Genomic DNA, 26,389 nt, shown 5'->3' with positions numbered 1-26,389 from the left:
AGGGACAAACAAAACTTCCATTTCATTTTGATTTGCCAAAGAGTTGGTGGATTTGGAGAAGCGTGGCAAAGCAAATATTAGCCACGTAGAGAACAGTTATTCAGGATGGAACGCCGAGTCAATGAGCCGCAGAGGTCACCATCACATAGCCATTTCCTTGATTCTTAGCCCTGGCGATTCTTTACAATACTCAGAACTTGGTTTTTAACAGTGACCTTCTGGGCTGACTATATCAGAGCCTGAGGTTGTATCTGGGGTTCCTTGTCATTTTAACAGCCTGGAATGATGTCCCATCACCCAACCATCAGGCATACCCCTTCTCTGTGACACATCAAACCCGCTGAGAACCTGTTGTTGTTGACATCAGAAACAGCTATGTTGTTGCCCGTACTCTGTGAGGCTAGATCCTCGGGGGGGACCATTCTCTCAGCTCCAGCACCCATCTCCTAAACCACCATCCTGAAGGTTTACCACATTATTTATGACAGTATCAATAGGCAAATAATGTTGCCTAGTGCTCTCTTGCCAAAATTATGAAGTGGTACTTTTCTTAGATTAATGGCTAGAAGTTTTATAATTTACAAATTAGTGAAAATCCGTGTGTTTGGAATGGAGGTAGTGTTTGTGGAATCTTGTGACCTGTTGCCGGGTAACTGTACCTAAGACCTCTAAGATTCTGTCTGTGAGCTGTCAGGTAAGCTGGGTCAGCTGGGTCAATGGCGACCTGCTGCCGGAAGGAACTGGTGCTCCACTATGCTCAGGACTTGAAAAGCTGAAAACCACAGCAGCCCACCCACAACCATGTCCCACTACTTCTACTTGGCTCCAGAAGTTCTGGTTCCCTTTAGCCCTCTCACTTCTAAGGAGTTCGAGCTGATCAGACGCAAGGCCCGGGAACTGTGGCAGGATGAGACGCGGTGGTCCGCTTCTTCCGTGACAACCTACGCTGGCAGCTATCGCGGAAAGCAACCGGATGAAGCCGCTTGCCACCGACTGGCACAAAGAGCAGGCCAGCAGCAGTTTGAATACAAACCGTAAGATTCCTTTGTAATGTGTGCCAGGATATATCACTACCAAGAGGCAGCTGCCATTAAGAAAGGGGTATCGGAGAGCTGGGGAGACTTCAAAGACGCTAACCAGCCAGCTTCCCGAATACATGTCACTTACCAGTATGGCTCCAACCCAAAATGGTATATAACACCTTATTACTGGAGATATGAATAGGATGGTTTGACTAAGCAGGTATTTTTATTTTATGGACTTGTCCAATATTACATTTATTTATTGTCTGCTTATGTGTGTGGTCCCATGGGAAGGTCTGGGGACAGCCAACAGGATCAGTTCTCTCCTTCTATCTGGTGAGCTCCTGGAATCAAACTCTGGTCTTTGGACTTGTTATCCTCGGAATCTTCTTGCTCCCCCATGCCCCACTTTTAGACAGGGTCTCCTGTGTCCCAGACTGGTCTCAAACTCACTCTGTAGCACAGAGCAACTGTAAACAGGACCCCCCCCCCACTTCTTTAGTACAGGAAACACAGGCATGAACCACCACACCCAGCTTATGCCTGTGGCACTGGGCATCAAACCCAGGGTTTCCTTGGTGTTAAGCAAGCACCTACCAACCAAGCCACATCCTTGGGCCTAAAACATAGCTTCTAAGAATGTCTTTAGTTTCTTGTAGTTGTTCCCTTTGTGGAAAGAGAGCAAATCCACCAACACTGTACACCAGGGCTTAGGGTTGCCTGCAAGAGCTGGGGGTTTATTGGGAAGCCAGGCTCTGTGGTAGACCCATACTAAAAAATGAATACCAATTCAATTCCACAACTACAGCTATAAACACTCAGCTCAGGAGAAGGAGGCTTCATCAGCAGGTCCTGAAGAAGAGGGCTTGGTATAGGGAGAGAACAAGTGTCCCCAGAGCGGGGAATTGAAAAACACACCACCATTCCAGGTAAAGGGTGTGCACTTGGGCAAAGCTGTCTGGAACCGCCCACATGCCAGAAGGCTACCAGTATGCAAGAGCGGAAAGTGTAAACCAGGACTCTGGGAAGGAAGCTCCAGGGCTAATTATGAAATCTGTCTCTTTGGGTGTTATTTAGTAAATATTCAAATTCTGGAAACTCTATGAAAATGCACTGGATTATTTGGCTCCAATTTCTGATGTAGGAATAACCCATGTATGGCTCTAATACAGTAGTTATGGGGCTGAAGAGATGGGTTAGCTGTTAGAGGCCCTGGCTTGCTTCTGCAGAGAACCAGAGTTCCGTTCTCAGAGTGCATGCTGGGTAGCTCTGAAGCATCCAGCTTTAGAAGATATGACCTTTGAAGCCACCCACTGGCATGTGGCCATCTCTGTCTCTGTGTGTGAAAATAATTTTTTATTGATTTCATTGAGCTCTACATTTTTCTCTGCTCCCCTCCCTGCCTCTCCCCTCCCCTTCAACCCTCTCCCATGGTCCCCATGCTCACAATATACTCAGGAGATCTTGTCTTTTTCTACTTTCTACTTCCCATGTAGATTAGATCCATGTATGTCTCTCTTAGGGTCCTCATTATTGTCTAGGTTCTCTGGGATTGTGATTTGTAGGCTGGTTTTCTTTGCTTTATGTTGAAAAACCACTTATGAGTGAGTAGTAATATGATAATTGTCTTTCTGGGTCTGGGTTACCTCACTCAATATGATGTTTTCTAGCTCCATCCATTTGCCTGCAAATTTCAAGATGCCATTGTCTTCCCTGCTGTGTCGTACTCCATTATGTAAATGTACCACATTTTCCTTATCCATTTTTTGGTAGAGGGGCATTTAGGTTGTTTCCAGGTTTTGGCTATGACGAACAATGCTGCTATGAACATAGTTGAGCACATGTCCTTGTGGTCAAAATAAAATCTTAAACGAATGTACTAGTTACCTTGCCTTCCAGATCTTTCCGAATCATGAAAATCAAGTGAATCATCTCATTTTCCCCAACGCTCTTTGTAATAGCTCTCAAGCTTTCTCCCTTCCAGTCAGCTTTGGAGGTTCCTTTGCTAAGTCTGATGCTGTTGTGGAGTCTCTTGGTAGGTTACTGAGGTTTGCTCTGAAAACACGGATCCACACAGACCCATCCAGCAAACTTGCTGTTTAATGTATTTAATGCAGACATGTGATACGTTGAAATGCACAGAACTTTGATTTTTTTTCTCATCGTGTGATTCATCCCAGCCAGGGAGCCCAGGACATTGGAAACCACAAAAGGGCACATGCTTGTGATGTTTGTCTGGGTGCTTGGGAAATCTCAGATACTTTAATATAGTCATTGCACAACTGCTCTCCTCTCAGAGGCTAAGAAGCAGCAGCGAAAGTGAGGGGTAGACTGAGCTTGATTGCACAGTACTGATTATACGCTATATTGTTTTTTGTTTAATCTTTTTCTTGACTAATTTAGTGCAGAAGAGAAATATCTTCTAAAGTTCCCAGCAAAAGCTGTTTGATGACAAATGTTGTGAAGCTGTAGGGAACACTGTTTGTGGCTCTCTAAGGTCTTCTGTGTGGATTGTAGGCGGAGTTTCTCTGTGTCTCGGCAGCCGCTCCCAAATAACCACTCGGAGACTACTTATTAAATATAAATACTCGGCCAATAACTTGGGCTTGTTACTAGCTAACTGTTGCGTTTTAAATAAGCCCATATTTCTTATCTACCCTCAGCCAGTGTGGTACCTTCTTTCAACACAGCACATTCATCTTACTTCTCTCTGCATCTCTCACGACTCCCCAGACTCCTCCTTTTCCCTGCATTCTCTCTGCCCCAAAACTCCTACCTAGCCACTGGCCAATTAGCTTTTTATTAACAATGAGAACAACACACCTTTACAGAAAAACTATTCCTTATCAGTGGATGCCCAGCGTGGCCATAGGACTGGGCAATGGTGCAGCAAGGGCATTGGGATTTGAAAATAAGAATGTCCATTTAAAATGCATTAAGCCAGGAAAATCTTACACACACGGAGCACAGTACTTTTTGTTCCTATTATTTATCCTGTGTTTGCCGTGGCATCCTGAACCATTCCGTTTGTTCTTAGCCTTAGTTGTCAACTTACCAGAGTTTGCTGTCATCTGGCGGGAAAGTCAATACCTGGATATTGAAGAAATACCTAGGTCGGATTGCCTGAGGAACTGTCTTGATTATTAATTGATGTGGGAAGGCTCAGCCCACTGTGAACATTACCATTGCTGGGCAGGTGGTCCTGGGCTGCAGAGGAAAGCATGAGTCTGTGGGTGAGTCACACCGTGAGCCAACAGGTGACATTCCTCCAAGGTTACCCTGTTTCGAGTTCTGGCCCAATTTCCCTGAATGACAGATGAACTGTGACATGGAAGGAAGTGTAAAAGGGAAAAGCCCCTTCCTCCTGGAAGCTGGTTTTGGTCAGAATGTCTTGTCGTAACAGGATGCCATCAGAATACCGCATGAGAAGGAAAAACTTGGGGTGGGACGCAATCATTTGATTCTAAAGTGGCTTTGATTCATAAATGCATAGTGTACTCCAAAACTCCACATGTGCTAGGTGGGTAGGGGATGCACGGTAAGGAACTTACACTAATATGAAGGCGATGGTCAATCTTGGTTGTCCGCCAAGATTAAAACGAGGGAAACCTAGCACTTTGGAGCAACTAAGACAGGCATAGAGCGCACTGTGATTCGCTGTTGTTTTCAGCTGTGGGGCTAAGGCCGGGCCTTGCCCCCACTAGACAGGTGCCCCATTGCTGAGCGACATCCCAGCCCCTAGAGTGTATACTTAAAGCCTTGAAATTGTACTCATTCATTTACCAAATATTTATTTAGGTCCTACTATGTTTGAGGTCTTAAATTAGATACATTGGTTCTCATGATTCCTCAAAGAGCTTATCACCAGGTGAGGGAAAAGCCACCAGGGAAATCTGAGCCATCAGGGTGCGGAACGATTTGTTTAAGCAAAGTGGGTGGCAGTGTCTTACAAGATGGAACACAGTCTTATTATATCACCCCTGAACCACATTCTTAAGTATTTGCTTAGGAGCATGAAAGCTGACGTGTATACACACACACAAATCCAACACAGAATCTTTATGATACTTTATGATACTTTTATTTATGATTGACATAGACTGGAAGGAATCAATAGGTAAACAGACAAGCTATGCTACAACAATACAATGGAATATTATCCAATGGTTTAAAAAAAGCTATGCGGTATCAGGCTGTGGAAAGCTATGGATGAGTCTTAGATCCACATTTCTAAGTAAAGATGTATGAAGTTACATATTGTATATTGTGAACATGCAACTCCCCAAAGCAAATGTCTACAGTCACAGATCACTGTTTCTAGAGGATGGGCAAGAGTTCAGATGAAGCACACTGCTGTCTTAGGCCTGTGAACCTGTCGAGTGTGCTGCCACACTGATGAACAAAAGACAGTAAATGTTTGTCAAAATGGATAGCACCTCAAAGCATAAAGAGTTAACTCTATGCAAATTAAGAAAACATTTAGGAGTCTGAGAAGGCTGAAAACAGAATAAAGAAATTAAAAAGCCTGAATGTATTATGGATATGAGAGATGAGCTCACTGGGCATGTGATTAAGGCTGATGTCAGTAACTTTGGAAGCTGGTGGGGTTGTAAAGATTAAGGAGCTGTATAAGCATGGCTTTATGACTGCGAAGTTGTTTCCCACTGGGTTTGAGGAATAATTCTGAAATTATTATATGTATAACTAGAATTGAACACTTCAGTAAGTGGATGAGAGGTTGTGGAAGCCAAGATTTTTATTGGAACAGAAAGTAAATGATAAGGAGTAGTGTCTAGAAATCACCCCTGCCATAATGATCAAATTTTTACTTAGTGTAGTATACTTAGAGATAATGATATGTAGAAATAGTTACATGCATGTTTTATAGGTTCTATAAACAGGTTGCTATTTCCTCGTTCTCTGCACAGCCCATGTCAGCGTAGACCTACGCAAATCAGCCTTGTAGCAATGTTTTGAAAGAGCAGGAATATCAAGTGCCCTGATTTGGGTTTCTGTTAAGTTTTCTCCAGAACAAAGGAATCAGACTTACTTAGAGAAATACTGATTTTCAGACTCAGCCAGGTGGTAGACACAATGAGGATGGATCACGTGGTACCAGAAAATCTTAAAATGCCAGGAAGCAGCAGTGGTGGAGACAAATGAATCTTGAGGATGGCTAAAGCTGAAAGATATTGGGGAAAAATAAACAGATGTTAGTGCATTATATCCGAAGCACCACACAAACATCCATGAGTCCATACTGGAATAAACCAATGGTTGAATCATAGTGAGAGTACCAATTTCCCATGAAGAAGAATAGCAGTTCTAGGCTACTACAGATAGCCCTTATGCAGTTCTAGGCTACTACAGATAGCCCTTATGCAGTTCTAGGCTACTACAGATAGATAGCCCTTATGCAGTTCTAGGCTACTACAGATAGATAGCCCTTATGCAGTTCTAGGCTACTACAGATAGATAGCCCTTATGCAGTTCTAGGCTACTACAGATAGCGCTTATGCAGTTCTAGGCTACTACAGATAGCCCTTATGCAGTTCTAGGCTACTACAGATAGCCCTTATGCAGCAGTTGCCACTATCATCACTTTTCTGCACCTGAACAGAAGCTGATATTTGAATTTAAAGCTTAATGCCACTTATGTTAACAGTTCCTAAAAAGGAGAGTTGTGAGTAAAAAATTCACAATATGTACAAGACCCACATAAGGGAACCATAGTATAACTAAATAAATACAGATAGTCCCTATTCATGGTTAAGAAGACTAAATAGCATCAAAATGTCTTCCCATCTCAGTGTGTGTCGTGGCTTGTTTCCTCGTCCTCTGATAAAACACCCTGACAAAAGCGACATGGAAGAGATACGGTTTCCTTGGCTCACAAGTCCATGGTACAGTTTATCACTAGGGGAAGTCAAGGCAGCAGGGAGTTGAAGCAGTTAGTCACATCCATAGTTGAGAGCAGAGAGAAAATAAAGGCATGCTTGCCTTCTAGTGCTCAGTACAGGATCCCCACGCTTGGGGAGTGACGATGCCTACAGCAGGCACAGCCAGTTTAATAAAGACAGTTCCCCAAGCCATGCCCATGGGCCAAGCTGATGTAGACAGCGCCTCATTAAAACTCCATTCCAGATGGTTCTAGATTATACCACATGGACAAAACCAACCATCACGATGTGTAAGTTCAATGCAACCCCAACTGAAGTCCCAGCAAGCAATTTTGTAAGCACCAAAAAACTGGGCCCAGTGTATAAATGGAGAGCTGAAACAGGAAGACTGACCAACACAGACTGTCGAGGAGTAGATTGGAGGACTAACAATACTTGTCTGTGAGCACAGTGCATGGTGCTGGTGAAAGAACAGACAGACAGACAGACAGGTGCTTGGGACAGAACAGAGTCCAGAAAAGGTGTACATAAAGTATCATTTGTTAATATTTGGCAAAGAAGCAAAAATATGATTTCAAAGCAAGTTAGAACAAATGGACACTTATGTGCCAGGCAGGGGAATCTAGACACAGACAAAAATGAACTCAAAATGGATAATGTTCCAAGTGTAAAATGCCAAACTGTGAAAGTTCCAGGAGATTAAAGCCTAGATGGCCTTGTGATTTAGAGGGCACAAAATCAAATAGTTCGTAAAATTGGACTTCATTAAAAATTTTAAATTATTCCTTTTATTTTTAATTTTTTAGATTATAATTACATCATTTCCTTCTTCCCTTTCTGCCCTCTGAACCCTCGTATACCCTCCTTGATCTCTTTCAAGTTCATGACCTCTTTTTTCATCAGTTGTTTCTCTCTCACTCTCTCTCAATACCTACATACAACCTGCTCAGTTTGTACATGTGTGTACATATAGATGCTTTCAGGGATGACTGTTTCGTGTTGGAAGCAAACTCATGGGCTCTTTCTTGGGGAAGACAATTTCTCCCACTCCCAGCACTCCTTGTTGGCCTGTAGTTCTTTACATGGGTTGAGATAGCCTGGCTTCTTCCCATGCCCTTGACCTCCCTCCCCTGGTCAGACTAACATGTATATTGTTGTCCTTGTTCAATTCCTGTTCAGGCATCATGCTGGGGAGACGTTATGGGTGTGACCTCTGACATTGCTAAGAGACACAATCTCACAGCAAATTCCCTGTTTCTCTGGCTCTTAATGATCTTTCTGACCCCTCTTCTTGAGCCTTAGGTATAGGAGTTGTGTTGTAGATGCATCCAGTGAGACTGGACTCCACAACGCTACATTTTGACTGGTTGTAGTTTTCTGTAACACTCTCTGTCTTTTGCAAAGAGAAATTTCCTTGTTGTGGGGTGAAGACTACACTTACCTGTGGGTGTAAGGACAAATACTTAGACTGTTGTTTGGGACTGTGCTGGTTATAAATCAGTGTCTGTAGGTTCTCCTCCAAGATCCACGACTTGGCTAGCCCCGAGTAGTTGTCAGGGTTTCCAGTACCAGGCGTGGCTTCCCTCTTGTTCAGTGTGTTTTAAGTGCTAGTAGAGAGCTGTTGGTTACTACCACAGTATGCATGCCACTACTGCACTCGTAAGGTACCACGCTAGTACCATGCTAGTTCTTGTTCATTAAAAAATTAAAATTCTCTGAAAAACACAATGCCAAGAAAATGAGAAAACAAGTCACAAACAGGGAGAAAATACTTGAAAAAGACATATTCTGTCCGTGTTTATATGGGTTCCAGGAACCTAACTCAGGTTGTTAGACTTACCAGCAACCACATTTACTGAGCCACTAGCCCCAGAAAAAAATTCTTAAACAGTCACGAAGAGCACTGACTCCAAAGGAAAAGTTACATAGATGGCACACTTTAAAATTAAACAGGCACAGCACACACCTCTTTCTTCTCCTCAAGCTGGACCTATCTAGTGTCTTTCCTGGCTCAGTTTGGTCCTTGCCATTATAGATCTGCAGAATAAAAACTACGTCATATAATTCCAATGACAGAATTTAAGATATGTATGTGTATGGATGTTTGTCGGTGCATATAACTGTGTGTTACCTGTGTGTCTAGTGGATACAGAGTCCAGAAGAGGGTACAGAATCACCTGGGACAGGATTTATGGATGGTTTTGAGCTACCATGTGGGTACTAGGAATCAAACCTGAGTTCCCTGGAAGAATGGTCAATGCTCTCAACTGCTAAGCCATCTTCAACCTCCCCTCCCCCATATAACCTTATATATTATATATATAATCTACAGAGGTCAGGACGCTGGTTCCCTGTCTGTCTTTGTCAGAACTGTCTACCCCAAATCTACTGAGAGTTAATCAGTGGGTGCTGTACCCATAATCTTCCCTTGAAGATTTAATAGCTTGTGATGATTCTGTTGCTCTCATGGGGTAGATTTTCAACCCCTGTCTGCGGGACGAGTGGGGCTCCTCTGTGGTCTGAATACACGGACAGGGGAGCATTTTAGGACTCTCGAGGTTGACTTCAGCTCCACTCCACCCCTTCCTCGCCTCACAGTTCCAGGTGCTTAGGATTTAGAGACCCTCCTTCCTTAATCAAATGACCTACAGTTAGTTACCATGAAATTGGGCAGGTTGGCAATCAATTCACCCATTCCGAGCAGAATGCCTCGACTCTTCCAATAAACCATAGCTTGCTGGTAGGGATTGTCGTATCTGAGTTCAGGGAAACTGAGATACAGATGTGTTTCAAAGGATACACAACATCTGTGAGTCCCCACATCACCCCACTGCCATTAAGTTTTATTTGGAAACCAATGTAATTACTGTAATCTTTCTTATTCCATGCATAGCACTTATCTTATTTTGAAAGCAACTCCCTGGAGAAACACTCATAAATCCTGCTGAAGTAATTATGAACTTAATGTTTGAGCTTTGCATGCAGAGATGAAAATGTTACCCTTTTATGACAAATCAGAGCACAAACAAATCCCTAAAGACTGTGCAAGATTTCAGCTCGGGTTGATTTAATGGGAATATGGGGTGAGGGTGGGGTATGAGAAGAGATAAAAACGAACAGAACCTTAAGAAACCAAATGAAAATTAAATCTGTAGGCTCTGCATGATTACTGAGCCTACACGTGTGTAACTTGTTTCTCTCCTGGGCTTTCTTTAGGACACCATTGCCTAGCTGCTCTGCCTACGGCGCTCTACCTGGCCAGGCTGGTTCCCAAGAGCCTGCAGACTGCAAAGGTTAGTTCATGATTGGTTCTCCGAAGCACAGCCCTTCCAGGCCTTTCTCCCTGCTTAGCTGAAGTAGACTGGTGAATGCAAGCTGTGTGAACACCAGGATCCTTTAATAAGTGCTCATATTGTGATATGATTGCTGGGACAAGCCTAATCAACCATTTCTCATAGCTGTATGTGTCTGTGAGATAGACAGACAGAGACACAGAGATAGAGAGACCGAGGCAGTGTGTGTATGTGCTGGGTGTGTGTGCACTGGATATGTGTGCATGTGTGGTATGTATGTGCATGTGTTTGTGTGTATCTGTGAATTTGTGTATGGTGTACCCTTATGTGAGGTACGTGAGTGTATATGTGTATGCATGTTTTGGTGTGCGCATGTTGCACTTTGCATCTGTGGGGCAGACAGATGCAGGTTCTGAGGATTGTGAGCATGAGGAATCCCGGAGTACATGCGAGTCAGTTGTGATGACTCACAGATGACTCACCGAGCGGGCCTACTCCTGAAGTAGGAGGCAGGATCCAGGATTCTTGGCTGGTTTGGGTTCTTTCCTCTGCTCCTTGGCTCTGACCTCCCTCAGCACCCAGCACTCTGACCACCCTAGGATTCTAGTGGGGTCAGGAAGAAGTAAGACTCTTGGTGGTGTCTGGCATGGTGGGAGGAACTGGAGGCTCACTCACTGCCTTTCCTTCCCCATGAGGAAGTACCAGGCTGAGATCTCTCTTGACTTGGAGCTCACCTGCCTTGACTGCGACACAGGGCAAGTGAAACGGAGCCTTCCAGGGCATCTGCTGCGGAGTCTTTCCCTTCAGTGTGGTGGATCCCACAAAGGTCTTCACATCTGTGGTTGGAATCCATGCTTTCACGTCACGCTTTTGTAGAACGTGATGGCAGAGCCCTCAGCCCCTTCCACCATCTTCTTGCATTTTTCTTTTTTACTCTTGGGTTCTTGATTGTGGCCCATATGGCTTCCACTTGCTCAAGAAGGTCAGATCCCTCTCACAAGGAAGTAAAAGGGACAGTTACTCTGGGGTATCTCCCCCTCCGTCCCTCCAGCAGAGCCTGGCCTCACTGACAAAGTGCTAATACTCTGAGCTATGCTAGGCATGCCGGCCTCAGATGTGACACCAAGGCTGGGGTACTTGCTGCTCAGCACTGTTTGCTAGTCTCCCCGCTGCCTCAGCCATCTGAGGTTAACACCAGGAAGGCACACCAGTCCTTTCCCTGCAGCCTGAGAATGGTTTTCCTTCCTTGTGTACAATGTGAGGTCAGCGAGCTCAGACAGCTTGAGGGGTCAGCTCCATCCTACCAACAGCTGCACCCTGGAGAAGGGGACAACTGCCCAGCTTGTCACCAAGTCTGACTTTGAGAAGCAAACAGTGAGAGGGTCCAGCATCACGGCCGTCTCTCAGAGTCAAGTCTTGCAGCATTAATACAACTGATTAGGATAATCACAAGTGATAGTTGATAACATATTCTGGTACTCTGCCCATTTGGGGAGCAGTTGAAAGTTGCAATGCTTTAATGGGGCAAGCTGGGTGGTGGAGGGAGTTACTCGGCAGCCTGGTGGGTGGGTACAAAGGTTTCCAGTGTCGCCATTGGGTGGTTCTGCTCTTCTGCTGTTCAGAGAAGAGACTGAGATGGAGTTTTAGTGTTCCTCCATGGCTCGCGGATGGTGATGACAGGAAATGTAGCCATTCACCTGGGGGTTAGTCAGGCAAGACTTTGTCCCCTTTACTTTAGGAGAGCAAGGCAGTGGAAGCCCACAGCTTAGAGACAGGTGACGGTAAACATCTGCTCACACCGTTTACAGTTCTCAACATGTGGGTCATGACCCCTGGGGGGACGGGGGTTCAACAGTCCTTTCACAGAGGTCTCATAGCAGATAGCCTGCATATCAAATATTTTTATTATGATCCATAACAGTAGCAAAATTACAGTTATGAAGTAGCAACCAAAATGATTGTGAGGCTGGGGGTCGCCACCACGTGAGGAACTGGGCTCAAGGGATGACGCTTTATGAGGGCGGAGAATTACTGGTGTATGGGAAGACAAGCCGGCAGTACCTCACACCTGAGGAGAGCAGCACCACACCTTTCCACTCACATGGCTGCCTGCGTCCTCTAGAACGCCATCTGAACATGGTAAGCTGAGGTCTGGAGGCTGCAGGTCCACAGCTGGGCAGGTGCAGGTCCTAAAGGAGATACCGTGAGCAGCGGTATTGACCAGTAGCCATGTGCAGCTGTTGTGTCTCATCTCCCCCATCTCTCTTTCAAGGCCTTATGTAGACCAAGGTGACCTCAAACTGTGTAACTAAAATTCTCCTGTTCCTACCTCACAAGTGCTGAGGCATGTACCGTTATACCAATGCCATGCGGTATTGGTGATCCAACCCAATCTGCTCATGCGAGGCAAGCCCTCTACCAAAAGAGCCACATTGCCAGCCCATGCTAGGCAAACTCTCTACCAAATGAGCCACATTACCAGCCCAGATGAACTGTTTTTGTGTGTATTTGGGTATGTGGGGGTGTGCGCATGTGTATCTAGATAGCATGTATGTGTGCACATGTATACAGGTGAATGTACGTAGTGCATACACATGTGAAATCCAGAGGCTGATGCCACGTACCCTTCTCAGTCACTCTGTACCTTACTCTTTTGGGACAAGGTCTCCCACTGAACCTAGATCTCACCGATTCAGCAAGGTTGATTGGCTAGTCCCGCTCTCTCCACCTCCTCAGCGACAGGATTACAGGCATACACTACTATGCCAAATTTATTTTTTAGATCTCATGTTTATTTCACATATATGAATTTTTGCATGTATGTATATCTGTGCAATACGTGTACGCAGTGCCTGCTGAGGCCATAAAAGGGCATTGGATCCCCTGGGACTGGAGTTACTGATGCTTGTGAGCTATCATACGGGTGCTGGGAATTGAACCATCTCTCCAGTCCACTGTGCCTAACTTTTGTGTGGATTTGGGGGAGCTAAACTTTTATTTTTATCCTTGTGCTTCCTCAGCAGGCACTGCTGGCTCATCAGCTGATTCATCTCACCAGCCCCCGAGACGGTCTGCTCTGAAATGTGACTCAGGGTCATCATAGGACAAAGGTCCCCAGGCTCCTTCATGACATCCTGTCAGGGTTCAGTCCTGTTTGTCTGTCCACGCTGACATGGCTCTTCTTTCACACTGACTTTCTTCCCAAGTGTTAGATTCAGTAGTGGCTTTTGGACTTGAGTCCTGAGACGGAGCATATGGCATCATAGGCTTAGCAGCTTCTGGATTCAATGAACAGCAGTAGCCAATAAACATCAAGTGTCCTGAAACACAGCAAACCAACGTTTCTGCTTAGTCTTTGCTATATGGACTAGTCTGTGTTGTGTCTTTCCAGACAGCTTCTGCCCAGCTCTCTGTCTGCCCCCAGACAATTCTGTGACAGGACATATAGCCACAATGGACTCGTCTCTCCCTCTTTTGTTGTTTTAGGAGGTACAATTTGTGCCGGGAGGATTTTATATGTATGAACGCATCAAAACCCGGATGTTATGCTATAGATAAAATGTTCTTGGGACAGTTGCTATCACAGAACATAATCCCGAGTGATAGTTGGTCCTGATTGTCGATTCAATTGGATTGACAGGTGCCTAGGGGATTAGACAAGAACTCTTCTGGGTTGGCCTAGGACAAGGTAGTGAATGCTTTTAATCCTGGCACTCAGGAGGCAGAGGCAGGCGGGTCTCTGTACCAGGCTGTCCTGGACTGCCAGCCCCAAATCATGACGCAGAGACTTGCCCTTATCTTATGCTTGTCCACTAGCTCTTGTACCTTAATTTCATCTGTTTCTCTTCATCTATGTTTTGTCTTGGGACTTTTTACCGTTCTTTCATTCTGTATGTCCTACTCCGTATCTGTCTGTCTGGCCTAGGGCATCTCTTTCTCTCTCTTTCAACCTTGTTCTCTCCTCCCTTACCCCCCCCCCCCCAAGCCTAGATTTCTCCTCCTACTTACTCTGTCTGCTCAGCAGCCCCACCTACCCATCTACTGCCTAGCTATTGGCCCCTGTTAGATTTTTATTAGGCCAACAGGTGCTGTAGGCAGACAAGATAACACATCCTTACATCATTAAACAAATATAGCATAAACAGATAAAACACTTTCACATAGTTAAAGTAATAGTCCACAACATAAACAAACGTAACACATCTTTCACAGTTAAATTAATACTCCACAACACATCTCAAAGTTTAAGGCCAGCCTGGCCAACAGATTGAGTTTCAGGGCAGCCAGGGCTACACAGAGAAACTTTGTATCACCAAACCGAACCAAAACAAAACAGAGTCTTCATAAACTCTCCACTTCCCACTTGCTGACTGTTTCCTGTGCATCCGTGGAAAACGTGACCAGTCAATTTCCTGCCTACATGCCATACTTCCCTGGCCAGTAAGGACTCTCCCTCTGGAACCAAGCCAAAATAAACTTTCTTCCTTAAGTTGCTTTTGGATGTAGTATTTTTATTACAGTAATAGAAAAGTAACTAATGTACCAGACAAACCCTGACTATGAAGCATCGTATTTATATAGTTTGAATAAGTGATGATCAGTATGATGTGGAGGGAGAGAGGGAGCTGGTAGATTGCTGATTCTGTGAGCGCAGCTGGGGCCCCGGGCGCAGGAAAGACTTTTCTTTCATTTCTTACTAAGGTGGATGGCTTATGGCTTCCAAACTCTGTTACTGTTATTTGTACTAAGCCTTGGGAATCTGTTCCCATGGGCTGTTACTGGACCACCTTCAAAGCTCTCTCTCCTAAGGTTGGGGCACCAACCTGAGGATTGTAGCAGATGAGTTAGGGCTTCCCTGAAGAAAGGGGCTTTAGGCACAAGGGTCCCTGTGACACAGAGGTACCCCTTACCTCTCTCTAAGGGCCCCTTGTGCTCTTACATCTAGACATGGGCCAAGAGGAAGGTTTCACAACGCTCAGCTCTAAAGAGAGAATACAGCTGATGAAATCTGCCCACCAGTCCTACATGAGACCTAGCTCCTCTTCTTCACGAGTATCCCATCTGTCAACCTTCACTGTGCTGTTTCTGCCCACCAGTTACACTTCGCTCATTGGATGTCTCCTGGAGGGGGCCCTGTTGCTCCTCCAACCATCTCCCCTGCACTGTTGTTGGGCAGGGTCAGAGCTCACCATCGCCCTTCTGATAGAAGCATTTACAGTCTTGGGAGGGGAGAAGGGGGTCCCACAAAGCCTTGCAGGGGAGCCTGCATGGCTTCTCCTGGGGCCATCCTGTTTCACCTGCCATCACTAACAAGCAAGCTGTTCTATGAGATCTGGAAACAGGCAGCAAGCATGCAGGGCCCTCCCTTAACACTGCTCTCACCCCCAGGTCTATCGCACCATGACCTTGACAGCCACCACTGCCCCAGAGTGTGCAGGAAAGAAAATAGAGTGGCTTGAACTCACCTCAGGGCTTCCACGTAGACTTGGGGTATGAGCTGGTGGGAGCTGGCATATCAGGAAGGAGTGTGTCTAACACTAGGAATTCGTCACTTTCTGGCTAATTTGTATATTTTGTTGTGAGAAAAGCCTATATTTCTTTTAAACTACAGAGAAAGGGGGGGGGGACGATAATATTGGCCACCAATAAATCTGGGCAGGGATATGCTCTTGGCCTGGAACTGAGATCCCACCATGCTGATGACAACAGCCATGGCCGACTCATGCCGGCAGGGCCCAAGCAATCCCAGGATGGGCCCTCCTGACTCAGAAACAACAGCTTCCCTTCCAGGTGGTGGGAATTCTGTTTAGCTGTTTCAGTTTCCCTGGTCTAAATTAGGAAACTGACGAATAAATAGTTAAATGTGTTTGCCGGAAAATATTCAAGTGTAAGGGCTACAGTTTCCAAATTCCCCACAGAGCCTGGACACAGGGAACCTTGGCAGCCAAGCCTGTTGTTAGGAAGGTCACAAGATGCCATCTGTGACTGTGTGCACCTCCCGGCTGGAGGATGACACAGGCTGGGGTTGCTGCAGTTCCTTTTGCCCATGAGTGTAAGGTTGGCACTCCCCTGTAGGCACAGCAGTGACTTGGGTAGGCTATGTGAGTAGACCAGGGGTCTGTCCCCAACAGGACTGAAGACAGGAAACGATGAAGCATTGTTCTTGGTTCTGTCTTTCATTACAGCTCAAACATATTTTGGGAATGTTCATGTGTGGCTTTCCTAAATTTTCCTGATGTTAGCCACCTTTAAAATATGGCAATAGTTCTCTTGTAATTGTTAAGGCAGATAAATGAATATTTTACTCACAACTTAGAAGTTAAAGAATATGATAACCAATTCTAGAATTTGCTCTTGGACTTTATAACTGTTTGCATTTTGCTTTATCAGAATTTCTGATTTATTTTCCATAACATTTTATTTATGGGGAGGAGCATTGCCAGGGTGCAGTGTTGTGGTCAGAGGAACACTTGCAGGAATTCATTCTCTCCTGCTCTGTGGGTCTTGGAATCCAGCTCTTGCTTCAGGCTTATCAGAAAGCACCGTGGCCAATTGAACCATCTCACCTCCTGCTGAATGGCTGCTATTAGCTTATACATGCATGTGACTCTTTGCTGGACTCTTCGGGGTAAATTAAAGTATTTTTATATGTATGTTTGCATGAGTCTTCCAGATGTCAGAATGCTTCCATGTCTAATGATCCTGTTAAAATACCCAAAACTTCACCAAGCACAGGATAATGTGTATCTCACACACAGACTCCTGAATGCTCAACTCTTAGAAACCTGCCGTCTGCCCCAATGGCTGACAGCTGTCTAAGACAGTGAAGCCTGGTGCTTTTGAGACACTTTGAAAAACCCCGTGAAAGCCCTGGTCTTCAGAAAAAAAAATCTCCAGGCAGACTTTAATGCCCCGATAGCAGCCATCTTAAATCCTTAGAGGTTTTCGTGGCCCTCAGGTTAAGTGTTGGTCCATTGTTGATGCTACATGTAAGCTCCCCTTCTCTGGGTGCACACATACACGGTGCACAGAACTCCAGGATGATAGGCACTGCTTTGTCACCATCTCCCACCATCACTTTGTGCTCCTGAGCCTTCATTTGAAGGAACTTAAAAGTTCCTTAAGTTTCCTTGAAACAGGTAAGAGCTGGATGCCAGCCTACTGAGTTAAAACCGAACCACCAGCATCTCGGGCTGTTCTGCCATGACAGACACCTGCGTTGCTGGGCTTGATGATTAGGATAGATGCCTCCAAGACCCCTTCCAAACTGGAGCGTCTCCCACACAGCCACAGCAGGCGCTTTCCAGCCTTCACTTGCCTTCTCAACAATCTACTGTTAAAACTAAGTGTGTTTGGTGTTTAGTGATAGCCAGTTTCTGAAGGTAAAATTTGTTGGCATTTCCTGAGATAGTCTCATCAACGAAAACTTCCCATTTGGTTGTGGCTCTAATCTAGGAAGCAGGGAGGTAGACGGAGGATAATAAATTAGGGTAATGGTAAACATCCTTAATTAAAAAGTGGAGGTCAAGTTTCCCTATTTTGTCAAGTGTGAACGTGCAAGGAAAACTGGCTATCATATTCCCAAAGATGAGCGCTCACTGTTCTCCACAGTCTGCGGAAACAAGACATGGATTACGGCGATGGTTGTGAAACTCAGTAAATTCGCTTAAAATCCGCTCAGATGTATTGGGAAAAGTGGGTCAGAGTGGAGTGTGGAAGCTGTAAGATATCCCGGAACGTTCCAGAAAGTCAGGGAGAGTGCAGTTTGAGATTTCTCCGCAGCCACAGTTCCCTGGGATTCTAAGAGCACAGTGATCATAGCATTCCAGACATGAACAGGCATGTCCCTCCCCAAAGCTCCTGAAGGTTTTACTGCGAATTTAAATGCCAGTCACCGTTTCCCTCGTAACTACTCTGTGTGTTGAGGGCTAACAGGAAACAAAGGTAGCTTGTGCAGTGTGGGAGTAGTTGTCTAACCTGAGGGCTAAGAAGTTTCATCTTGACTCCTTCTGCATCTGCACACAGGAGGACTCCCTGGTGTACCGAGACCCTCTCAGAACACCACCCTCCACGTCAAGCACAAAGTGGTACGTTGTGACTCTTCCTAAAGATCTCTTAATAGTGCATGTAAGGGATTGAACCCTGCGTATTAGTCATAAAAAAAACAAACTCAATTGGTCAGAGACCGTAATGGTGGTGAAGCTTGGCAGCAGGAGGCAGGCATGGTGGCAGAAGCCAGTAGTGGAGAACTCACATCTTTGAATTGAAAGTACAAAGCACTTAATCTAAGATTTCTCCTCCTATTTATTCTCTCTGCCTGCCAGTCCTGTCTATCCTTTCTCCTGCCTTGCTATTGGCCATTCTGCTCTTTATTAGACCAAATCAAGTGTTTTGAACAGTCAAAATAACACAGTTTTGCAAAGTTAAACAAATATATATGTGTGATAAGGTAAAAAGAGGAAAACATTAATTGTGGGGTCTAGGTGGAAGTCTTGTGTTCATTATACAAGCATTTAACTGTTCTACATGTTTGAATATTTTATGGTAATATGTTAGAAAAATGTGTAGTAGAAAATTGTTAACAAAAGCAAAGCATGTTCAAAAAACACCAAACTCAAGTGGGATGAGTTTTAAAAATGAATATTCATTTATCAAACAGCTATTTCTACGTATTATTTTGTAGCTTCCTACTAGGTGATAAATGCGTAACCAAGGTTACCAATGTAAACAACCTGACAGGCTGAGGCGGTTACCACATTCCCTGCGTTGTCTCTTTTCTGCATGTGGCAATAACCACACATAAGCTTGTAAGTCTCTGACTGTAAACTCTCAAACAACGACGAGACTAGAAAAAGAAACAACAGTGAAAAACAAGATTTGGGTGCAGGTCAGTACAAAGCAATCCCTTGGCACCCCAGGAGGCCCTGGCTTCAAGTCACGGCATTTCAGAAGAAAGAAAACACGAGAAGTTCTTTCTCTTCTTCTGGGATAATAATAATTTACATTTTAGTTACACTTCTTACAAAAATCAATACGAGTGTATATACATCATATGCTTGTACACGACTATCTAATAAGTTGACCAAATCATACTGGTTCTTGTCCTGTGTAATCTACTTTTATATATCAATATTGTTATGAACACCTTTCCTTGCTAATAGGCATAACCATTTGCTATCATAGTTAATGGACACATACATCCCTCTGATAAGATACATCACAATTTAAAAATATCCCGTGTCTGCAAGCATTTAGCATTATTTTTCCTTTTTCCTTGTTTCTATTTGCCAGACATTTAGGGGTATTGTAGTTATAATTATTATAAACAGTGTTAGGAAAATGAAAAGTTGTCATAAACACATTAATTCAATGATAAATTCATCTTAGTGCATTCCCAGGAGTGAAATTCTTGGGCTGGAAAGTAAACTTGTTTTATTCATAGATAAGTTGCCTCCCGGTATTAGCCACAGTGCTTTCCTATATTCTCACACTCGCTTTAATCTGAGTCTAGGGGCCTGGGATTCCAGCAGGCAAGAGAGCCTGTGGCAGGAGGGTCACAAGTTCAAGGTCAACCTGGGCTGCACAGTGGAGTGGGGTTTTTATTCCTCAAAAGGTTGATGAAGATAATTATAACCCAATGTTTTCCAATTCGATAGTTGCATTTTTCTTTAGCTTTTTTTTTTTTTTTTTTTTAGTTTTTTTAGTTTTTTTCGAGACAGGGTTTCTCTGTAGCTTTGGTGCCAGTCCCGGAACTAGCTCTTGTAGACCAGGCTGGCCTCAAACTCACAGAGATCCACCTGCCTCTGCCTGGGATTAAAGTGCTGGGGTTAAAGGCGTGCACCACCACTGCCCGGTTTAGCTTTCTTGGATAGATTAAGTATCTTCCCTTGTGTTTCCTAATTTCATGAGTGTTTCTGTTAACAGTAGTTGGTTCTCATTACTTCTAAAGCTCAACTGCACACTACATTAAGGACAGAACTATTGCTCCCGGCAGATGGAAAGTCTGGCTTCTGCCAACCTTTATGCCAGTTTATCGACATAACTCTGTTTTAATGTATTTTTAAAAATAAACTTTATTATAAAACCCTTGAAAATAAAAAATTCAACACACTAACTTTTATATGTATGTTTTCTGTTCAAAGACTTTTCAATGTATGCCAATGTATTATCATGGAACTTGAGCCAATGGTGCTAATGTGAATCTTTCTTAGAGAAGTTCTTTCCCCGAGAGGCAGGCGCACCGCAGCCTCTTTGCACATGGACCCCACACCCGCACTTCAGTGTGATGGTCGGGATCATTTTAAACAGCAAAGTCCCCAGCGGAGAAACACAGAGCAGCAGAAACGGAGTTCTAAAGTGACCGCGAGAGGACACTGAATTACCTAGGAGGACGCAGCCAAGGCTGCCTGGCTGCGCTTGACCTCGGCACGGACGTATATGACGGAATTCCAGTCTTTCCCACTCTGGGCATGCTTCTCAGTGACCCCAAAAGGGCTGCATTAACCTCAGGATTACACATAGATTTTAGCAAATAGGTGAATTGACAAACATGGAATTTATGAATACTGAAGTACGTATTCCCTTCACCCATGCTTCTGTTGAGATAGCTGGGTTTTCTCTTATTGATTTTTATAAACTGTTTGTGTGTTAGGACTGGACAGTTTTGCCCAGCCTCACTTATAAGTGCTTCATCTAGTTTTGTCTTTTCATCTTACTGGTTATAATGGATTTTTGACACTGGGAATCTCTCTCTATTGTTCACCACTTTATTATTACTCACCAAACTTGGAGCTCACTAATTGGCTAGACTGGCTGGCTAGTGCCCTATGGTGGCCTGTCTGCTCACCTCCCAACCCTCCCTCTGCCCCATTGCCAGTGCCATAGTTAGCCAGCACCTCTCTGGTTTTTGCTTTTTACAGTTTTACTGTGGGTGTTGTGGGGCTGAGCTCAGACCTCTCCACACACAGAACCATCTTCTCAGCCAGTCTGCGCTCTGTTGTTTGTTGTGTGGGGTATGGAGACATAGTCTTACCATGTAGCCTAGGCTGGCATCAATCTCAGTATCTCCCTGTCTCTGCCTTCCCAGTGTTGGGATCTCAGGACCTCCATGTCTGCCTTGGTTGGTATTAATTCCCAACTCTCTGTTCTCCAGGCACACCAGATTTGGGGTTCTGAAGCTCCTTGTGTAAGTCTCCCAGATTACAAAACTTTATGTAAGTGTTCCTCCCCCAACCCCTGTGCCCCACCCTGTACCCAGTAAGCTACCATTCCTACCCACTGTAGTCTATGTTTTGACTGTGACCTTGGCTGTTTTCACGACTTCCAGGATCAGAGACTGTTTAATAAAGCTCTCTGCACTTCTGCCTCCGCCCCACTGACCTACCTGGCCACTTTGTTTTATGAGACCTAGCAGCGAAGAAAGTAGGATTAGCTACGACAGGGGAGAGGACACATCCAGCAGACACTTGACTTTCAGCCGCTCTGAGAACAAGCATTGTGGGGAGCTGCTGCTGAGGCTGGGGAGGTGTGAGTGAGGGTCTGGGACTTTTGATTTAGAAAGTGCTTCAGAATGTCAGCGAATCTCAAGCAGAGCCTTGGAACATAGCATGTAATCCTACCTTTTCAGGAGGTTGAGGCAGGAGGATTGTTAATTTGAGGAATGGCTGGGGAGCTTAGTGAGATGGTGTCTCAAACTGAAAAGTATAGAGAGCCCAAGTGGAGGGCTCACCTTTGGCCTCAGCACTCAGGAGGCAGAAGCAGGCCCCGCTCCGTGAGCTCAAGGCTAGCCAGGTCTGTGTAATGAGGTCCAGGTCAGTCACAGCAGTAAGAACCTGTCTGGGGGGTGGGCGGGGGAAAGAGATAGCACCATGGCTAATGACTATAACCCTAGCATTCAGGAGGCTGAGGCAGGAGGATGAAGACAGGAGCACAGGACTAACTAAGGTGACATGAAACCCTGCCTCAAAAGAATAAAAGAAACAATGCCACCGCCCAAACTAGAAAGAAGGCAGCAGAAAGAGGGCTAAGTAACTCAGTGATTTGCTTAGTGTGGGCAAGACTGTGTTCAGCCCTCAGCAGGGGAAACAAGAGGCCAGTCAGCTTCCCTCCTTATTCCCAGTAGACTTTGCTCTACCTAAAGCACTTAGGTAATGTATGTGTCTTCACTCTAGGTATGAAGCCGCCAAAGCCAGGCTTTGAGCTCCTCATGAATTACAGGACTAGAGGGAAAAACCTCCTGAAACAAGTAAGAACTGTACCTTGTCATTCTGTTCTGGGCCCTGGGCCCTGGGTGTGTCTGCAGAGTGCGGAATGAAGGTGTGGGCGTGCTTAGCATTGGTGAGAAAACAGCCTTCCTTTATGTTCTGCTGAAAGGTGGGCTGTTCCATGAGATGCCTCCACACGTGTCCTGTGCAGACCTGTTGCTTGTTCAGGAAACAGGCTTCAGAGAGGATCTGGGGATGCAATTCCCATCGCAGGCTCTGAGAGCTGGAGGACTCTGCCACTTGTGACAGATGCATCAAGTTTGCAGGGGATCTGCCTTGCCGGGGACCCGCCGTGGGTGCTGAGGGTCCCAGTCTCACCATTCTCACCTGCCTGCCCTGTGCTGTAGGGTCTGTTGTCCTTGCTCTCCTTGACATGGCCTCCCTTGACCAGCACTCTGACTGGACTGATCAGACCTTCTCAAATCCCAGTGCTCTGAAACCAGATGTTAAAATGAGGTCCTTTTATGCCTTAGGATTCTGGCAGAAGAAGCTGGTGGGGGTGACGACAGCTTAGCTATTAAGTGCTTGCCTTGGAAGTACAGCAACCTTAGTTTAACCCCTAGATCTCACGTCGAAGCTGGGTGTGGTGCTGTGGGCTTGAGGAAGCAGAGGCAGTTGGATGGAGCCCCAAGGCTCATTGGCCAGCCAGTCAAGTCTACTGGGCAAGCAGCAGCCCAATGAGAGACCTTAACTCAAGAAACAAGGTAGACGGCGTTTGAAAATCAAGCACTGAAGTTGTTTTCTGGTGTCTGCAAGCACACACATGCATATTCACACACATTACACACACAGAGGCACACAAACACACACACAAATAACATACACACAAACATGCACACACAGAGACATATACATACAAACGCCACATACATATGTACACGCACACATATAAACATGCATACGCACACACACAAACATACATGCCACATACACACAGGCATGCGTACACAGAAACATACACACATACACACAGGCACATACACACATAAACACATGGACACACACAAACACAGACATACACATGTATGAACACACACACATGCTCACACTTATATACACAATTCTCTGGCAGGGATTCCTGAAGAATAGGTTAAAAAGCAAAGAAAAAGTTTTTTTTCTATGTGCCCTCTAACTTTGTTTATTATAAAAGAAAACAATAATATTAGCTATCCCACAATTTTTATTGTAACCTTTCTTTAAGTTGAATTTAAACAACTCAGCTTCATGCTAAGTAGTTATATTTCTGATGTCATGAGTTTGGTATGCTAGCTATGTGTGTTAGGGAGAAAGAATAACTTGAACACTAAAATGTTTAAAATGTTATTCAAGTTGTACCAGAATACCAATTATACACACATGTCAATTTGAGAAGGCTGGTCTGGAGCACCAAGGGAAGCTGGCAAATTATTTAGCTCACCTTGGGTCCCACAGCTAAGCCTGTTCTCTTGGTGGCCTTCAAGAATGAAGCTTTTGCTGGAGATCTAGGGAATGCGTAAGCACTGGTAGGCAACACCGTTGGGGAGAAACGTGGGACTGCCAGGAGCTATGGGTCCATTGAAAGTTCCTTGTGCATTCAGTCAAGGGTCTGCTTCTCTGGCCGACTGGGGCTCACTTCTGGGAAGGGAAGATGATTTCTTGAAAGCTTATTACTCTCAGCTTCCTCCTGGGAGCTGTCTGAGGGGATGATTAACTACTATTAAATAATTCTCTCTTGTGCACAGAGTTGCTCTGAGGCCAGGCAATTCCAGCGCCGGTCAGTGTCCCAGCTGTGCTGAAGGACACTTCTCCTCTGACAGATATTTCCCTGGCCACTCCCCAAATACATCTTCATATGTTTTTTTGTGATGTACTAACAGTCCAAAAGCATTCTTTCTCTCTCTCTCTGGCCCTCCCTGTCTCTCTCCATCCCTCCCTCTTTCTTTCTCTCCCTGTCACATGCATCAAATACGGGGGACTTATCTGAGAGATGTTGACTCTAGAATCCTGACTACTCATAAAATGACTTTTATGAGTAAAGTAATACATCTCAATTTTAATTATGTTCTTTGTGTGTGTGAATGGTTGGCGTGGACTATGTGTGTACCTGATGCCCTCAGAGATCTCCAGGTCAGATGGATATGAGCCATCAGGTGGGTGCTGGGACTAGAACCAGGGTCCTCTGGAAGACCAGTCAGGCTCTTAACCGCTGAGCCATCCCTCTGGCACCCATAAAATGGTTTTCAACAGGTACTGATGTTTTGAGGGAAGAAGTGCCAGCCCAGCTGCCAGGCCACCAACACTCACTTTTAAACATTCCTTGATGGCTAGTGCCTTTGGTAACCGTCCTCGAATGATTTATATTCTTGGGACTTGACTTGAAGAAGTTATTACGTAGGACTGAAACGCAGAACGCAGAGAGTTCACACCCAAGGTTGTCTGACTAAAGGAAGTGGGGAAAGGTGGGGTGGGGTGGGGTGGGGAGACAGATCTAATCAGGTCGTTAGTGATCCTAAGAGTTCTCACCTTTCTAAACTCTTGTTTATTGATCTGTCCTTCATGGCTGAGGCGCACTATGCCAAACAGAAAGGGTTTTTGTTGTTGTTGTTGTTTTTTAGAAAATGCAGAAGTGATGCCCGCCTGTGCTAGTGAATGATGTCTAGTTTGAAAGAGGCAATTTATTTCCCAATTTTGTGGGAACTGTGACCTTTGCGGATGAGCAAGTGTTGACAATCGGACCATTTTTTCCCCTCCAGCTTCAGCGGCAACAATGGGATTACGAAAGCAAGATTGGCTCCTCTGAGGAATCAGAGATGGATCGATATCCCTCCGATTACAGTGCAGGCTCATCACTGATACACAACTGACTTGAAGAACGAAGCCACGGACCCTGGGTCCTACTTTCTGCCTTAACCATTTAAGACAGGAGGTTCGAGGAGGTCTTGGTTTGGTTGGGTGTGCACCTAGGGAAGACCTTCTAGAAACGTCTCTGGGTTTCATCCCTCGTTCTTTTTCTTGTGGGGGGGGGCGTGCGCTGATAGGAAAAGGGGTGTCATAATCGTAATTAAATGTTCCTTTAAAGTAAATGCCAGACTCACATTCTGCTGCAAGAACCTCGCAAATGATGGTGTGACCGCCACCACGGTGGGCCCCAGAGCCACCCCGTCTGTCCTCTACATCTGAGAAAAGACTTCTCTGTTTCCAGAGCCATCAGTCAGAAGAGAAGGCCAGGTTTCCCTCCAGACAAGGAAATCTGACTCAGATGCCCGCTCCGCCTTCGGCTCCGCCCGCAGGCCTGAGCGCCTCCCTCTCCCCTGAGAAGTCCCCGCTAGGACCTGAGGTCACAGCGCAGCACAAGGCGCCCAAGGAGCAAGGCCCCGAAACAAACCTCCCACTGTCAGCCGGCGCTTCTGCGCTCCAGATCCAGCCTGTCCCCCAACTCAGGGCGCCTGTTGCACAGAAAACCCAAAGTCGCACCCTAACCCTTAGCCGCGCCCCACACGACCCAGCCATCATCATCATTATTATTTTTCCTTTAGCCCCAGGTTGGGTTAAATACATTCGCTGGGAGCCATCTGGTCTGCTTCCCGGGAACCCTTCATGTGGTTTCCATTAAGCTCGCCAGAACCCTGCATTGAAAATGCTGCCGGGCGGCTCAGGAGCGCCCCGCCCCAACCCCCAGTCTGCCCTGCACGTGCAGAGCGAGGGGCCCTCTGGGTAGGTGCCCAGGCTGGCACCCGAGGACCATGCCCTAGTGATTGCACGTCGCCACCCCTAAAAATACGCTTATCCATGGCAAGGCTTTTCTCACTGACCCAGTGTTCCGTTTTTGCCGCAAGCAAGCCAGAGTTTGTTAGAATTCTGTTTCGATTCTAAAAATCAATGTCAACAGCTTTACAGACGAGTTTACAGAAATAACCTGGGCACAGAAACTC

At 45.4% G+C, this 26,389-nt stretch overlaps 1 protein-coding gene across 3 annotated transcripts; it reads left to right on the top strand.

Annotated features, from left to right (window-relative positions):
* The first annotated feature begins 801 nt into the window (after positions 1 to 801).
* On the top strand, positions 802 to 25,454 carry CUNH4orf51 (chromosome unknown C4orf51 homolog). Of its 3 annotated transcripts, XM_041663800.1 has the most exons (6): positions 802 to 1,034; positions 10,139 to 10,215; positions 18,241 to 18,302; positions 21,368 to 21,452; positions 22,386 to 22,459; positions 25,211 to 25,454. In XM_041663800.1, exons 1-6 carry the CDS (start codon positions 802 to 804, stop codon positions 25,319 to 25,321), a joined length of 642 nt encoding a protein of 213 aa, XP_041519734.1. In that variant the 3' UTR covers positions 25,322 to 25,454. The 3 variants fall into 3 exon arrangements, 1 of the variants encoding a protein (XP_041519734.1); XR_005975559.1 differs by lacking the exons at positions 802 to 1,034; positions 10,139 to 10,215 and having other exon boundaries at positions 18,214 to 18,302; positions 21,368 to 21,428; positions 25,211 to 25,275; XR_005975560.1 differs by lacking the exons at positions 802 to 1,034; positions 10,139 to 10,215 and having other exon boundaries at positions 18,214 to 18,302; positions 21,368 to 21,400; positions 25,211 to 25,265.
* Positions 25,455 to 26,389: the final 935 nt, after the last annotated feature.

The sequence above is a fragment of the Microtus oregoni genome, unplaced genomic scaffold (assembly GCF_018167655.1).
Source record: "Microtus oregoni isolate MIOR12 unplaced genomic scaffold, Mior012 000014F_ref0000157, whole genome shotgun sequence".
Lineage (NCBI taxonomy): Eukaryota > Metazoa > Chordata > Mammalia > Rodentia > Cricetidae > Microtus > Microtus oregoni.
Note: the sequence above shows the minus strand (reverse complement) of the source record. Positions and strands in the feature narration are given on the sequence as shown.